Source organism: Ictalurus punctatus, chromosome 18 (assembly GCF_001660625.3).
Source record: "Ictalurus punctatus breed USDA103 chromosome 18, Coco_2.0, whole genome shotgun sequence".
NCBI classification, from domain to species: domain Eukaryota; kingdom Metazoa; phylum Chordata; class Actinopteri; order Siluriformes; family Ictaluridae; genus Ictalurus; species Ictalurus punctatus.
This window is the reverse complement of record NC_030433.2, coordinates 20484002-20502126: the sequence shown is the minus strand read 5'-3', so window position 1 is coordinate 20502126 and position 18125 is coordinate 20484002. Positions and strand designations below refer to the sequence as shown.

General features: G+C 48.8%; 1 protein-coding gene across 1 annotated transcript in view; it reads right to left on the bottom strand.

The window, feature by feature from the left end:
• Nucleotides 1-18125, bottom strand: part of tnksa (tankyrase, TRF1-interacting ankyrin-related ADP-ribose polymerase a) — a 106922-nt gene that overhangs the window by 78401 nt on the left and 10396 nt on the right. Inside the window, exon 3 of the mRNA XM_053688032.1 lies at nucleotides 15618-15713. Coding sequence (XP_053544007.1) covers nucleotides 15618-15713 — 96 coding nt within the window. The remainder of the gene's footprint in view (nucleotides 1-15617; nucleotides 15714-18125) is intronic.

Here is an 18125-nt window from a genome sequence, read left to right as displayed (position 1 = left end):
GAACAGGGCTTTGGAGTGTTTCCATGAGAGAGAGAGAGAGAGAGAGAAAGAGAGAGAGAGAGAGAGAGAGAGAGAAAGAGAGAGAGAGAAAGGAGAGGCTGGTGAGGAAACGACTGTTTATATCATACTATAATGTAAGTGATTAAAGCATGTTTCACAGCATTAAATGTAGATATAAATGGATAAAAAAAAAATCGATTTAAATGTAAAAAGAAACATGCCATCACTGGTAAAGTTGCAGCTGTAGAAGAGGAATAAAACACTTCGGGAAGTGCCGTTACAGGAAAACAATCAACGTCCGGGTGATGAAGCACAGACGCTACGGCACGTTTACAGGTACAGCTGCCGGCGCGGCTTTCGGGACGATCCGTGCGTTACGCGCACATACATAGTGCATAAGACCCTTTAAAAGCCAAGCATACGTTATTCATACTCAAACAGAATAGTACAGGTAGAGCCGAATAAAAGCCTTCAGTGCTCCGAGCGCAACTGCGAGAACGAGCAGCTCGGACAGCTGGGTCGAGCCGTGGGTCATGTGTCCGTCGGCGCTGGAGCTCAGACTTCCAAGCCAAAAAAAATGAAAACACAAACAGAACAGCTCCAGTAACCTCCAGAGGCTTTATTAGCAGGTGAGAAAGCAGTGAATCTCTGCTGTCACACTGCGCAGGTTTCACATCAAGGCCATGCATGCGGCGTGACGCCGAACGCATACTAAGCTTGCGCGGTGCAGCGAGGCGCTTTTGGCTGATCGTGGTTAACGCGGTTAGCTCCGGATTTCACCCCGGCTAAGAAGCTGAGCAGCGCATCGGATCAGTTGGCATGCTAACTAAAAATTTAACGGGTGTAACGCAGAAATGCCTGATGTATATATGGCTTTAACAAACCTAATACGCTAGCCTGAAATCTACATCGAGAAGACTAGTACGCTAGGTCACGTTCTAGATAGCCAGATTCGCTCCGCTTACAAACGACTTCTTTGGCACTCTTGGTAAATATGAGCAAAGAAAGCTGTGACAAACTGTCTTTATTCTTTAACCTTTTGCTCAAAAATTGCGCAATACTCTGCTTGCACAGATATCAAACGAAAACACAGGTTTATCAAAAATATATCGTTGTTAAATATAGGTGTGCAACAATTATTAGCACCCTTTTAGTCAATATTTTATGCTACCTCACTTTGCCAAGATAACAGCTCTGAGTCTTCTCCTATAACGCCTGATGAGGTTGGGGAATACATGGCGATGGATCTGAGACCGTTCCTCCGTACAGAATCTCTCCAGATCCTTCGCATTTCGAGGTCCACGCTGGTGGCCTACGTATTCTCATATTTACACCCCTGTAAAACAGGAAGTCATGCTTGAATAAGTTCCTGTTCCTAGTCACCCAGGTGTACTTTAAAAAAAAAAAAAAAAAAAAAAGTCTATATGAATTCCTAAGAGTGCCAATAATTGTTGCTCACCCATATTTAACAAAGGGTTTTTTTGTTTTTTTTTGGATAAACCTGTGTTGTGTTTTCAATCGTTTGTTTTAAAAAAAAAAATTCACAAAAATAGATCAAAAGCTTCAACAATAAAGACAATTTCTCACAGCCTTCTTTGCGCGTATTTACCAAAGGGTGCCGATATTAATAGACGGCACTGCATATGTCTGGCGACCGCAGGCTAGGTCATCACTTAGCATCGTTTAGCCGCTGACAGGATGGCGAGCAATCAAGATCTTCTAGAGTTACACGGTTTGAAGGTGTTAAGTTTCCCTGAATAGCACTCCTCGTCTTTTAGTGGTAGTCCATAATAATAAGTGGATAACATTCTAGCTAGCGTCAATTTCATCTCCAAGTAAATAATCCTTGATCGATTCTTCGGTCAGATTACGACCAAGGAACGTCGGGTTGCTTGGAGACTCGGGTCTTTTTTTTTTCTTTTTTTTTAAACCGCAGCAAAAGGGTGCGTACATTTGCCGAAGAAAGTCATGTGTTAAGAGGATCGGGGAGGATGCTAACGTAGATGTAGCTAGCTGTAGCTAACTAGATAACATTAGCTAGCTGGAGCAAACTTGCCGGTTACCCATGCTGTTATTTCATAAAAAAATTTAAAAAATAAAAAATAAAAAACACCGGTGTGTTGTATTTGTGAATGCAACTACAGTTTGAATCCGATCCATTTCACATGACGCAGCTACGCAAACGGCAAAGCTAAATGGTTCCAAGACGTCATGCACAGTCGTCCAAACCGAATATAATCGTCATGAATGAATAAATCAAATAAAAAGAAGAGGTGGACCGAGTGAGGGGATTCACGGCCAGACGCCATCGTCTTTACCGTCCACTCGAAGCGCTCGGGCAAGACGTGAAATGTCGGCGGACGTCTGCGTTCCGGACTGAACGCCGGTCGGATTTTTCCGAAATGATGCCTCGTATTCTAGTGTTTCTGAAGAACGTTTCAGCCGGTCCTTTCACTGTGTTTCCACTCCAGATCCGGAGGAACACGACAGACCGCCGGGTTTCCGTCCGCAGCGGGGTGCCGTTATTTATAGGTCGAATTGTAACCTGTGAGCACAAAAGCTTATCGTAAAAGCGTGTGGCTGGGCAGGAAAGACAAATAACGGCACTCGGAATAAAGCGTGTTCTCTCAAACACCAGGAACACAGATACACATGATGCATGAAGTGTCAGGAAACGGGAACGAACGGGAAATGATTACGACCCTTATTTGTGTCCGCTTACAGAACATAAATCAGTACGGAGCCGTCGGGTCACACGACGCACATTAACGTCGCACGCTTCTCTCGTTTTCAGATGTTTTTACTCCTCTTAAAAGCGCACTTGAGTGGTTTTTCACTTAAGGCTGCTCGTGTGTGTGTGTTGGTTACACATTTCAGTGGGGCTGCAACAATTAGTCAACGTAATTAAATCGATTAAGTCAGAAAAACGACTGACGTGACGTGCATGAGGCTGTTTTCACTCCAATTAGCGCAAATAGAAACGAATAAGGCGTTTAAACGTCGCTTTTTCGTTTTTAGTGAACACGTGAGGACATGACGGCGGAGCAGGTAGCGTCGCTGCCTCACGGCTACTCCCAGAGTTCCTGCTTCGACCCTGAGCTCGCTCTCGTGGCGAGTTCCACGTGTTCCGCCCGTGTCTGTGTGGGTTCCCTCAGGGTTCGCCGGTCTCCTCCCACCTCGTAAAAACACGTAGTGGGTGAACTGGCGGCTCTAAACTGCGTGTGAGTGCGTGCGCACGTTTGTGAATCGATGTGTATGATGTCCCCCGCCCCTCACCAGTGTAGAGGTCGACCGTTGCTGATTAATCGGCACTGATAACCGATTGAAGTTAAAATCCACACCGATAGTCTTTCCCGGTCGCGTCCGTAGCTGAGCGGCTGAGGAGAAGGCTCAGCCGTCGTCACACGGTACGAGAGCGGAGTCTAGAGGCGAAAAAAAAAAAAACATCACCGACCAATTTTGTTGTGTTATTTGAAGTGTTTTTTGCATTCATTTTGGATGTATATCTATTATTTACTTTAATATTCACGAACAGCTCATGAATATTAATATTTATTTCATTTAAAGCACGTGTAGCACCTTTTCACCGTACAGCCAGTACTGTTTATTTTTGCAGTTCGGCAATATTTTACTTTGAGCGCTACGTTTTCATTCAGTTTGAAAATATCGGTTCATAAACCGGTCATCGGCGGGTACGTACCGCCCGACAGTGCATTTTACGGAGAACTAATCGGTCGACCTCTAATCCGGCGCTCCCAGGATAAGCTCCGAATCCACTGTGACCCTGACCGAGATGAAGCACTCCCTGCAGATGAACGAACGAGAACGAGAACGCGAACCGAGTCCGACCGAGTCTAACGCCACGTCGCTCGTTTAGATTACGACGAGGAGAACTGATCCACAAATTCTGGACTGAATAAATGATTGAAACGAGGAAATGTGATTGGAGCGCACGGCGGCCGAGCGGGTAGCGCGTTCGCCTCGGGATTTTTCCCGAGCCGAGGAAAACGAAACGTTCCGGCGACTGTGTAACTAGGCACGTTTGAAAAGGTACTCGGTAACGGAAATCGTTCTTTATTTTTGGCATGTGCGTCGAAAATGCGTCTGTGTTTTGTTCTTGAATACATTTTGAAAATGGAAAATATATTTTAATATACAGTTATTTCTTCCCTAATCGTTATTTATGTTGACGTGTAGATAGTTATTTATTTCGAGTAGTTATTCGTGTGCAATGAAAAGTTTATTCATAAACCTTTGTTTGACTAGTTTATTACTGAACACACGCCGCGCCAACCTCCACCTCCACCAATAAATTCTCAACCTGAAGGAAACACTGTTAGGTATATGACACTGTTGCCATACTGCAGATCAAGCTTATATGATATACGTCTTTATACAATACCACACTGACTCAACACCCAGTGACATTTACTCCCCTTTATATTATATGATATTATATTATACGATCAGACCTGCCAACCTATACAAGCGTCACGATTTGCCGTCGGAGTACGTTGCCGAGTTGCTACGAGTCACGACTCAAAAATATGCCAAAACGGCAGTCTTTCTCCGAAATAAAAAAGGCAGATGAGCGAATCGATATATAAATCTGGAATGATGAGTGTTTCTGATATTAACAATACCTGGAAGCCCCGCCCACTCCACCGGGCAGAAGCCGACTCCTCTTTTCAGGCACGCGCAGCACGGAAGCCTATCCTGGGCACGTTTGCAGCGGTCCGAATCCGAGTGCGATCGTTCCTGGTATCGGACTCGCTCGATCCTATCGAACCCCGATGCGTTCGCGTTCATCTTACGCCATCGTAGACGTTTGGTTTTATTACTGGTACACGCGGGTTACTTTACTTCCTGCACGAGCGCGGACCCGAGTACGAGTCGCGTTTCGGTGCAGCCGAACTCGGACCAGTTCCTACAGGTGGGCTCAGGTTCGGCGCTGCGACCGGGCCGCATGACGGCGTTCACGTCACCGGTTTGTCATACAAACCGTGCTCTGCCCCCCCCCCCCCGAATGAACAGAAACAGGAGCTCTGGAATTAGGCGACATCAGCACGTCTACACCGTAACGTACTTTGTATTCAGAGTGGAGGTAGATTTTTGGAGTCAGCACAACACTGGCAAGCAGGTCCCAACTGCACAGCTGGTCATGTTATTACACCCTCCCGGTACTCTCCTTAATCCTGAAGTGGTGGGAGCACCTGTCTTTTTTTTTTTTAACCATTCCGAATGAATAAATCCTTTACTGTGATTTTTTGAAATGGTAAATCGAGCGGAGGGGGGAAAAATGAAGAAAAAAAAAAAAAAAAAATTCAATAAATGCACGAGACCCTTACTGCAAACCCCTACTACAAAGACTGCACAAATGTTACAGGAAGTAAGAACATGAGCACCGCGTGCGAGCACCACGTCGCTTCCGATATGCTCCCATCCAATCTACAGACTGGAAAGTTGGGAGTTGGAGGAGTTTGCAAGAGCGCGAGTATAAAAACAATAAGAGGCTGTAGTAGAGGAGTTTTCCCCGCTCGGGCGTGAAAAGCTTTTAAAAATAAAAATCCCGAGTGCGGTATTACTGATGTGTTTTATGTCGTAGAATAAAGCGTGAAAATATCTCGACATCGCGTTAAACACAGACCTGATTTCAGGCATTTAACTAAAAACCCTTTCAAAAAAAAATCCCCGTTGACTTTGGGACGATGGGAGCGAGAGAGACACAAAGAGACAGCAAGAAAGACAGAGGGAGAGCGAGACAGAGACGGAGAGAGCGAGAAAGACAGAAATACAGCAGGAAAGACAGAGCGAGTGAGAGAGACAGAGCGAGAGAGAGTGAGCGTGAGAGCATGAAAGAGAGAGAGTGAGACAGAGAGCGAGAGAGAGAGACCGAGAGAGTGACAGACAGAGACAGCAAGAAAGACAGAGAGAGAGCGCCAGACAAAGCGAGCGAAAGAGACAGACCGAGAGAGTGAGTTCAAGAGAGACAAAAAAAAGACAGAGAGCACAAGACAGAGCGCGAGAGACACAGAGACAAAGAGAGCGAGAGAGAGTCTGAGAGCGAGAGAGAGAGCGAGACGGCAAGAAAGACAGAGAGAGCGAGACAAAGCAAGCGAGAGAGACAGAGACAGCGAAAGAGACAGAGCGAGAGAGAGAAAAAGAGAGCGAGAAAGAGACAAAAGAGAACGAGAGAGACAGACAGTGAGAGAGCCAGCAAGACAGAGCAAGTGAAAGAGACAGACAGAGGGCGATAGCGAGTGCGGTATTACTGATGTATTTCATGTTGTAGAATAAAGCATGAACATATCTCCACACTGTGTTAAACACAGACCTGATTTCAGGCATTTGACTCGAAACCCTTTCGAAACCCCCGGTGATTTTGGGAGGATGAAACCGCAAGTGCAAGAGGAAATAAATAAAGCGCCAAGTCATTCCGGGGCTTTTAGGACTGGTTTTCCCACCACGCTACAGTCATGCACGTGTAACCAGTCAGAGTTTCCAGAGCTGGGACCGTCATCAGAGTTTACCGCAGCAGCACGGTTTACCGCTCACGTCTCGCGCGTCTCAGAAACGTGACCGAGGAAAGAGCGAGGTGGTGATGAAGACGAAGACCAAGAGGATGACGGAGATGAAGGGCAGCCAGAGCCTATTACACTCATCTCGCTTCAATGCTGCAAGAGCAAGCGACAGAGCACTTTACTGCCTTCAAAAACTGCAGGGAAAAGAGAAAGAGGATCTTTAACAATGATGAGAAGTACTTGAGTAGCTGGCAAGGGACGGCTTGGGCTATTTTTACACACACACACACACACACACACACACACACGCACACAATATGGCGAGGGCATCTCATGTGCCATTATCGCCAAAATGTGAAAGCGAGTCTCTCAATAGCGGTTTGTTATCAGGGCTCAAGGCAGACTCTTTTATTGAATGAAGGCAGCTCTAAATGCATTTACTACTCCTGTGGAGCTCAGAGTTGATTTTTTCCATCGTGGCGAGCGATGCACTGCCTCGACCCTCGAGCACCTTCTGCTTGATACGAGACAGAAGTAATGATCTTTATTTATTCATGTGAGCTCGCGCGCTGCAATTTGGAACAAATTACGCCTCGATCATCTTCGACGCAGAATTAAAGTGTCGAGCGTCGACGAGTGGTGGAGGTTACAGATTTTCTGGGAGGTTGTTGTTTTTTTTGTTTTTTTTTTTAAATCCGGCCCGCCACGATATATACGTAAACGTCTATAAAAATAACTGTAGATCTGTATCAGACCTCGGTCGAGATTAACCGAGCGGTGGAGGCGTCGTGTTTTCGGGTCGCCCGGCCGTCCGCTAGCGTGAGCGCTCGAGAAACGAAGCGGTTGAATGTTCGGAGGATTGATGAGGAATTATCTCGGTAACCAGCAGGCAAACCCATTCCATTTTAGATTTGATCCAGCGGTCGCTCGGAATACACACACACACACACACACACACACACACACACACACACACACACAAAAGAAAAAAAGAGTTATGCACAGGAGAGGTTTTAGCTTTCATGCATTAATGAGCGAGCGGTCAGATTAATTATGAGTGTGCGCTGACGTGCACTGCATTAACATCATGTTTGGTCATCGCAGTGGTTTAAATCAGGCAACGCAAAACCAACTAAATTTGTAAGAAAATATCGTGGGCAGGTACAGACATAAATAATAACTGCATGAACAGGTTCTAATAAATAAATAAATAAACAAACAAACAAATAAATAAATAACACTCTTAGCGAGAGAGACACAGAGAGTGAGCGAGAGAGACAGAGACACACACAGAGAGAGCGAGAGAGACACAGACACAGAGAGAGAGACCAAGAGAGAGCTCGAGAGAGACACAGAGAGAGTGCCAGAGAGGCACAGAGAGAGACACACACAGAGAGAGACACACAGAGACAGAGAGCGAGCGAGAGACACAGAGAGAGCGCCAGAGAGGCACAGAGAGAGACACACACAGAGAGAGACACACACAGAGAGAGACACACACAGAGACAGAGAGCGAGAGACACACACAGAGACAGAGAGCGAGCGAGAGACACAGAGAGAGCGAGCGAGAGACACAGAGAGAGCGAGCGAGAGACACAGAGAGAGCGAGCGAGAGACACAGAGAGAGCGAGCGAGAGACACAGAGAGAGCGAGCGAGAGACACAGAGAGAGCGAGCGAGAGACACAGAGAGAGCGAGCGAGAGACACAGAGAGAGCGAGCGAGAGACACAGAGAGAGCGAGCGAGAGACACAGAGAGAGCGAGCGAGAGACACAGAGAGAGCGAGCGAGAGACACAGAGAGAGCGAGCGAGAGACACAGAGAGAGCGAGCGAGAGACACAGAGAGAGCGAGCGAGAGACACAGAGAGAGCGAGCGAGAGACACAGAGAGAGCGAGCGAGAGACACAGAGAGAGCGAGCGAGAGCGAGACACAGAGAGTGAGCGAGAGCGAGACACACAGAGAGAGCGAGACACAGAGAGAGCGAGAGCGAGACACACAGAGAGAGCGAGACACAGAGAGAGCGAGACACAGAGAGCGAGAGACACAGAGAGCGAGAGACACAGAGAGAGCGAGAGAGAGAGACACACACACAGAGAGAGCGAGAGAGAGAGACACAGAGAGAGAGAGACACACACACAGAGAGAGCGAGACACAGAGAGCGAGAGACACAGAGAGAGCGAGAGAGAGAGAGACACACACAGAGAGAGAGAGAGACACACAGAGAGAGCGAGAGACACACAGAGAGAGCGAGAGACACACAGAGAGAGCGAGAGACACACAGAGAGAGCGAGAGACACACAGAGAGCGAGACACAGAGAGCGAGACACAGAGAGCGAGACACAGAGAGCGAGACACAGAGAGCGAGAGCGAGACACAGAGAGCGAGAGAGAGACACAGAGAGCGAGAGAGAGACACAGAGAGCGAGACACAGAGAGCGAGACACAGAGAGAGCGAGACACAGAGAGAGCGAGACACAGAGAGAGCGAGAGACACAGAGAGCGAGAGACACAGAGAGAGAGCGAGAGACACACAGAGAGCGAGACACAGAGAGCGAGACACAGAGAGCGAGACACAGAGAGCGAGACACAGAGAGCGAGACACAGAGAGCGAGAGCGAGACACAGAGAGCGAGAGAGAGACACAGAGAGCGAGAGAGAGACACAGAGAGCGAGACACAGAGAGAGCGAGACACAGAGAGAGCGAGACACAGAGAGAGCGAGACACAGAGAGCGAGAGACACAGAGAGCGAGAGACACAGAGAGCGAGAGACACAGAGAGAGCGAGAGAGAGAGACACACACACAGAGAGAGCGAGAGAGAGAGACACAGAGAGAGAGAGACACACACACAGAGAGAGCGAGACACAGAGAGCGAGAGACACAGAGAGAGCGAGAGAGAGAGAGACACACACAGAGAGAGAGAGAGACACACAGAGAGAGCGAGAGACACACAGAGAGAGCGAGAGACACACAGAGAGAGCGAGAGACACACAGAGAGAGCGAGAGACACACAGAGAGAGCGAGAGACACACAGAGAGCGAGACACAGAGAGCGAGACACAGAGAGCGAGACACAGAGAGCGAGACACAGAGAGCGAGACACAGAGAGCGAGAGAGAGACACAGAGAGCGAGAGAGAGACACAGAGAGCGAGAGAGAGACACAGAGAGCGAGACACAGAGAGAGCGAGACACAGAGAGAGCGAGACACAGAGAGAGCGAGACACAGAGAGAGCGAGAGCGAGACACAGAGAGCGAGAGAGCGAGACACAGAGAGCGAGAGAGCGAGACACAGAGAGCGAGACACAGAGAGCGCGAGAGCGAGACACAGAGAGCGCGAGAGCGAGACACAGAGAGCGCGAGAGCGAGACACAGAGAGCGAGAGCGAGACACAGAGAGCGAGAGCGAGACACAGAGAGCGAGAGCGAGACACAGAGAGCGAGAGCGAGACACAGAGAGCGAGACAGAGAGAGCGAGACACAGAGAGAGCGAGACACAGAGAGAGCGAGACACAGAGAGAGCGAGAGACACAGAGAGAGCGAGAGACACAGAGAGAGCGAGAGACAGAGAGCGAGAGAGAGACACAGAGAGAGAGAGAGAGACACAGAGAGCGAGAGCGAGACACAGAGAGCGAGAGTGACACACAGAGAGCGAGAGCGACACACAGAGAGCGAGAGCGACACACAGAGCGAGAGACACAGAGAGCGAGCGAGAGACACAGAGAGCGAGAGAGAGACACAGAGAGCGAGAGAGAGACACAGAGAGCGAGACACAGAGAGAGCGAGAGCGAGACACAGAGAGAGCGAGAGCGAGACACAGAGAGCGAGACACAGAGAGCGAGAGACACAGAGAGAGCGAGACACAGAGAGAGCGAGACACAGAGAGAGCGAGACACAGAGAGCGAGAGACACAGAGAGAGCGAGAGACACAGAGAGAGCGAGAGAGAGAGAGACACAGAGAGAGAGAGACACACACAGAGAGACACACACAGAGAGAGCGAGAGAGAGACAGAGAGCAAGAGAGAGACAGAGAGCAAGAGAGAGACAGAGAGCAAGAGAGAGACAGAGAGAGCAAGAGAGAGACACAGCGAGCGAGCGAGACAGAGAGCGAGCGAGCGAGACAGAGAGCGAGCGAGCGAGAGAGAGAGCGAGCGAGCGAGAGAGAGAGCGAGCGAGCGAGAGAGAGAGCGAGACAGAGAGAGAGAGAGCGAGACAGAGAGAGAGAGAGAGACAGAGAGAGAGAGCGAGACAGAGAGAGAGAGCGAGACAGAGAGAGAGACACAGAGAGAGAGACACAGAGAGCGAGACACAGAGAGCGAGACAGGGAGCGAAACAGACGGAGCGAGAGAGAGACAGGAACAGAGAGAGAGACAGGGACAGAGAGAGAGACAGAGAGAGCGACAGGGACGGAGAGTGAGAGAGACAGAGAGAGCGACAGAGAGTGAGAGAGAGCGACAGAGAGCGACAGAGAGCGACAGAGAGCGACAGAGAGTGAGAGAGAGCGACAGAGACAGAGCGACAGAGAGTGAGAGAGCGACAGAGTGAGAGAGAGCGACAAAGTGAGAGAGAGTGAGAGAGAGACGGAGAGTGAGAGAGAGACGGAGAGTGAGAGAGAGACGGAGAGTGAGAGAGCGACGGAGAGTGAGAGAGCGACGGAGAGTGAGAGAGAGCGACGGAGAGTGAGAGAGAGCGACGGAGAGTGAGAGAGCGACGGAGAGTGAGAGAGAGCGACGGAGAGTGAGAGAGAGCGACGGAGAGCGAGAGAGAGCGACGGAGAGCGAGAGAGAGCGACAGAGAGCGAGAGAGAGCGACAGAGAGCGACGGAGAGCGAGAGAGAGCGACAGAGAGCGAGAGAGAGCGACGGAGAGCGAGAGAGAGCGACGGAGAGCGAGAGAGAGCGACGGAGAGCGAGAGAGAGCGACGGAGAGCGAGAGAGAGCGACGGAGAGCGAGAGAGAGCGAGAGAGAGCGAGAGAGAGCGACGGAGAGCGAGAGAGAGCGACGGAGAGCGAGAGAGAGCGACGGAGAGCGAGAGAGAGCGACGGAGAGCGAGAGAGAGCGACGGAGAGCGAGAGAGAGCGACGGAGAGCGAGAGAGAGCGACGGAGAGCGAGAGAGAGCGAGAGAGAGCGACGGAGAGCGAGAGAGAGCGACGGAGAGCGAGAGAGAGCGACGGAGAGCGAGAGAGAGCGACGGAGTGCGAGAGAGAGCGACGGAGAGTGAGAGAGAGCGACGGAGAGTGAGAGAGAGCGACGGAGAGTGAGAGAGAGCGACGGAGAGTGAGAGAGAGCGACAGAGAGTGAGAGAGAGCGACAGAGAGTGAGAGAGCGCGACAGAGAGTGAGAGAGCGCGACAGAGAGTGAGAGAGCGCGACAGAGAGTGAGAGAGCGCGACAGAGAGTGAGAGAGCGACAGCGAGTGAGAGAGAGCGACAGAGAGTGAGAGAGCGACGGAGAGTGAGAGAGAGCGACAGAGAGCGAGAGAGAGCGACAGAGAGCGAGAGAGAGCGACGGAGAGTGAGAGAGAGCGACAGAGAGCGAGAGAGAGCGACAGAGAGCGACGGAGAGCGAGAGAGAGCGACGGAGAGTGAGAGAGAGCGACGGAGAGTGAGAGAGAGCGACGGAGAGTGAGAGAGAGCGACGGAGAGTGAGAGAGAGCGACGGAGAGTGAGAGAGAGCGACAGAGAGTGAGAGAGAGAGAGAGAGTAAGAGAGAGCGACGGAGAGTGAGAGAGAGAGCGACGGAGAGTGAGAGAGAGCGACGGAGAGTGAGAGAGCGACAGAGAGTGAGAGAGCGACGGAGAGATCAAGGTTGTGTCTACTGGTCTGGATGTTTCATGAAAATCCTAAAGAGAATCAATAAATAGTGGCTTTATTTCAGACACGCGAGACAGCTGAACATTTCAGCTCGCCTCAAAGAGAATGTCAAAAGAAATACATAAAGAAAGGACCCGAGCCTTTTCAAGACTTCAGATATAGATTTTCTTTACACCTTTCAGATATTCTAGTTAGGGGCTTTTGTGTCGTTTTAAAGGTCGTTAACAGAGAAAATATGAAATGTGCAGAAAAACACCAGGCTGAGACACCGAGGAGCTTGTTCAGCCAAGTCTGCACCAGACCATGCATTTCGAATTATTTTTTACATTTATTATTATTATTATTATTAGTGTTTTGTCGGTTCATCGCGTTGGGTAGAACAATAAACCGTTTGCACGTGCGAGTGGTCAGGAACTTGGTTCGTATCGGTTGCTTTCCTCTGGAACTCACGCACGTGCATATTTATTACACAAAACGTTAAAAAAAAAAAACACGACAAAAAAAAAAACCAACACAATAATAATGATAATAAATATTACAATAATTAACTACCGACCAGTTAATAATGCGGCAGTATTATCCACAGCTGATGGATGTGGACGCAGGAAATCTTCCGCCGAGCGAGTTACTCATTTACACGGATAACAGATATAAATACACAGACTTATTCGCTCATTAAATCCGCAACACTGACTACACAGATCACGGTTTGAAGACGGAAAACATACTTCACTCATCACAGTTGGATAACTAGCATGCTGCTAACAAAACATGAACACTGAGGCGTCCACGATTCCCCCTCCCCACTTTGTACCTCAAACACAGAGGTCGAAGATGGCGTAACGGGAAGGTGCCGCGAGCTGAACGCAGCATTAACGATTAAGTTAATGATAATGAGTCTTTGTAGTGTATTCACGGCACAGTGAAATATTTTTCTTCGGATATTTCCCCAGGAAGCTGGGGTCGGAGCGCAGGGTCGGCCGTGATACGGCGCCCCCTGGAGTAGAGATGGTTAATGGCCTTGCTCAAGGGCCCAACAGTGGCAGCGCTGGGGCTTGAGACACAGAGCGAGAGACACAGAGAGCGAGAGAGAGAGAGAGACACATAGAGAGAGAGAGTGAGACACAGAGAGAGAGAGAGAGAGAGAGAGAGAGAGAGAGAGCGCGAGAGAGAGATACAGAGAGAGACACAGAGAGAGACGAAGCTTGAACCCCGGACCTTCTGATCAGTAACCCCGAGCCGTAACCACCAAGCCACCACCGCCCCTGTTAGTCATGTCGGAGGTCTGAAACCATCAGCAAACGTATTCATAAAGAAGACATCACCGACTCACTCCTCTAGGACTAGACTTTTCTTCTTATACACTAAAATGGGATTTTCCGCCAATATTTTATCCAGGAGATGTTTGCCAAAACATCCATAACATCCCCTTGCTAATGTCAAGGGAAAGCTCTGCGCTACACAGCAGGAACTTCGCTCCCCATCAGGAGGTCACGCTCACCGTCGGCTTTTACGTTTCAACTCGGCGAAGATCTTACCGCGCAGGGTTATCACGCTCGCGCGTTCTCGGTGGGGAAGAAGCATCTAATATCCATTTCGTTTCGTTTCAGATGTTCGTCAGGCTGAACTGCACAGCAGGTGAGAGTAATGTGAACTGTCAGACGCCGGAGTTTCACGAACGAAAGCGCATTTACAGACTAGTTTGGTTTTGTTTTTTTGTTTTTTTTTTTAAAAGGCTTAAGCGCGCGCTAATCCGTTCGACTGCAAGCTCGTCTCAGGTAAATCTTCGCTAAATCGCTTTGCGGCGTTTATTAGCTCGGAGTTATCATTTCGGTTAAAACCACAGGGATGTTCGTTCGCTTTCTAATTTGCTTCACGCTGAACTTGTTTCGTGAATAATTAGCGGCAATCTGATGTCTCCAGGCACTTCTTCTCCAGTGTCGAGTGGGCGGGGTTAATCATGGCGTAGTGACCATGTTTTGATGATTGATTTTCACGTCCATTAAAGAGATCGTTTGGAGAACTAGAGCACGACACGATCGCAGGGCGACTGGACTTCACTACGCGGCTCTGAGGCGTGGGAACATGCGGCTAGAACGACGTCATTATATCAGCGGCTAATTCTCATTTCTCCAGTCCGAAGACCCCGAAGATGATTTTCGTATATTTCTACCAACAATTCTTGCATGCATTCAATGCATCGTTAGCATCAGTAATCCATAACGACAGAACAAATGAGAAAAAGGCAATGCAAATGAACAGGAAGGATTGTTTTGTTCTAGAGGACGGCCGATTGATCGGTTTCGCCGGCATCGATAAGAGATTGCTGGAACTCTCGTTTACCTGTAAAAATCCACGCCGATTGTTTTCCCCGGGTTGCATCGTTATACGGTACGAGAGCGGCCTCTAGAGGTGAAATAAAAACTAATCGCTGACGAATTTTGTTGTGTTATTTGAAGTGTTTTATTAATTTTGGATGTCTGGATTTATATTTATTTGGAGTGTTGTTTTTTGATTCGGTTTGGATGTATACATTTTATTTACCTTAATATTTATTATGAGTTAATATATATTAATACTTAGTTCGTTTTAAAAAGTACAGTACATTTTCATGGTACGGTCAGCACTGTTTATTTCTGTAATAAACTTGTGTTACGTTTTCATTCAAGAGCGATTTTAAAAACTACAAACCGGTCGATTACAGACACTCTGCCCTCCTGTAACAGTGTGTTTTGCCCTATACAGCCTCCCATATGATGCGGCTACTTAACGATGCAAGACGCCGACTAATCTTGACAGTGAATTACACACATTCTACACACGACTGCTCTGTTACTGCCCAACGCCAACACCCGAGATGTGATGCAACTCGGAGTAAACGTGGGGAGAACGTGGATGAGGAGGGACCCGATGCAAACAGGGGTGGGGTGGGGGACGACTCCTGCTGTGTGCATCAACAAAAACAACACTGAGCATCAGTGCAATCAGTGGAGCGTGCGAGAGAGAGAGATCAGACTCCTGCTGCATGCATCCACAAAAACATCAATGACCATCATTACAAAGAGGGAGAGAGAGAGAGAGAGAGAGAGAAGAATTGGAAAGATACACAAGCACAAATACACGCGCGCGCACACGCACACACACACACACAAAACAATCGGTGAACATTTGAAAGCCAGTGAGCAGCAATCAGTGACAGATTGAGAGAAACCCAGCCAGAGGAGAGAGAGAGAGAGAGAGAGAGAGAGATGGACAGATGAAGAAAGAGAGCAGTTGGCGGTGTTGACTCACCAGTGAGTACGGCTTTGGCGGACGGCTCGGCCAGGTCCAGCGCTGATTTGCCGTCGGTGTTGCGGATGTTGGCGTCTCCGCCGTGCTGGAGCAGTACTGTGCAGGGGAAACACAGACAGTAGCGTAACTCAGGCAGGCACAGGCTCGAGCCCAGCGCTCTCCTCGACATCACGCTCACACACATCGCACGGCACGCGCGCAACGGACAAAGCGACACACCACGCGCTACGCTGAGGGCCGGCAAAAAAGCCCATGATACTAGAGCACCAATATACGAGATGGCGGGGATGAGAGCGCGCGCGCGTGCGAGAGAGAGAGAGAGAGAGAGAGAGAGTTAGAGAGCGAGCGAGCGAGCAAGAAAGAGAGAGCGAGCTGGAGAAGAAGACAAAGCGAGCTGATTCACCGCGCTCAGATTTTTAATCTCCCGCTGCCAAGTGAACAGCTCAACACAAACAGCCTCCAGAGTCGCCAACTGCCTGCGCGCACGCACACACACTCTCACTCACTCTCTCTCTCGAAAAACAACACACTCGCTCGCTCGCTCACACACCTCCAGCCTCCTCACCATCACAGCTAGTTAAAGAAAATATCAACTGTACACAATGTTCCCTTTCACCCCAAAATGTACTGCGTCAGCCAAGACGCACACTCGCCTCAAGAGACGTTGTCTCGTCAACATCGTTTCTACGTCGCACGATTAAAAAAAAAACCAAGAAATTTGCGTATGTAAATACACAAATCGATTCGGAAACACGTCGTCACTGTTGTGCCTCTTACAGGGCGCCATTACTTTTCACACACACACACACAGAGGGGCCAAAAAAAAAAAAGGTTGCTGTTTGCAATAACGATCCAGACACAGGCTCTTAAGTAAACCCAGTGATTCATTTATTTCAGCTGGCCACAATCTTTTTAAACCCTGACTGATGCAGTGTGGAGCGTCTCATCTCGTGTTTCGACGCATCCTGCGGTTGTGGAAGAGACGTTCCTGTGTTTCAGAAGGGGAAAACTGCTGGCCTGGATCGAGCAGAGAAAACGACTAAGGAGATTGCTGAAATCTCTGGAACTGGGTTAAGAACTGTCCAAAGCATTATTAAAAACTGGAAGGAGAGTGAGGAGAGTCGGGGAGAGTGAGGAACTGTCAACTAGGGAGGAAGAAATGTGGTATAAGAGTATATTAGATATGAGAGTGTGCGACTAAGAGTGTGTGTGTGTGTGTGTGTGTGTATAATCGATAATAATCGTTACCGGTTCGTTGTTCTGCGTGGCACGGGGCATGTTCACTCGTTACGTTTCTTCTCTTCCGAAATCATGCGTCGGAGAGGAAATACTATAGTTGTGTCCCAAATGCCGTCCTATACACTTACACTATGCACTACAGTCTAGTGTATGAATTTTAGAAAGGTAAGATCGGAAACGGAACACGAGCGCTTTTTAAACTAACCGGAAGCCGTCTCCCGGACGATGGCACACGACGTCAGACGCACGTGATGCGACGCGGCTATACCCAGAGGCATTTCGTTACCTTTCGTTCCCGACACGACCTCTAAAGCAGGGCGCCTTTTCTATTAAACACTGCAGAAGACTGCAACCTGAGAACTTTAGAAAGCGCAGCTTGTGTAGCACGGAAGCACGACGGTGATGTACGAGCACAAACTCGTGTCCACATCCAAAACGCTCCACTGTGTGCGAGGGTTGGAGAAACTGGTGTGAATTACTTTAGAGGTCGAGGTCGTTATGTGCTGTAACCGCGCGCTTGCGGTGTCAATTCTGTTGTTTATTACAACGGGAGCGATCTATTAGTAACGAGGCCGTGTTGCTCCTCACTCGCGGTGATGAACGGAGTAGCGCTCCGAGACCGCCTTTTGACGGTGCCTCGCCCGTCAAAGTTTAACGACATGAAGCTATGGCCCGAGGTTAGCTACATCGATCTAATTAACTACTTCGTTCTCACGGAAGGCGTCGATGGCGAAGAACTCGGATATTACACGAGCACGGAAGCATATAATTACCTGCACAGCGATAAAAACAGGCGGTAAAAACTGCAGTTGTGGAAGCCGACGACAGCACAGCCTGACCCTGAGCTCATGTTTATTCTTATTAACACTCGCGACGCTCCTGTTTAAGTAAATCAGCCGCGCTCGCTTTAACCAGTTTTAATAAGGGCTCCCGCAGGGACTCGGATAGAAAATAACAGTCCAACGGAAGTTAAAATCCACTATGGCCAAAATCAATCAGTTATTGCAGAGGATTTCTCGCGTGTCTCTCTGCTTTTTTCCGCCCGGTCACCGGGATTATAGTAGTATGCACGTGCTTTGCGTTTGCGTGGCTGACGGAAACGTGTAAAAGTGGAAAAATGGAGATAGAAAAAAAAAAAAATGCACGATCGTCGTTTTAATGATCAGTCATTCATGTCTCTTCCGAGTACTCAAGCCCATCCCTTATATATTTTATATATATTATATAAACTCAGCAAAAAAAAACAAAAAAACAAAAAAAAACACACCC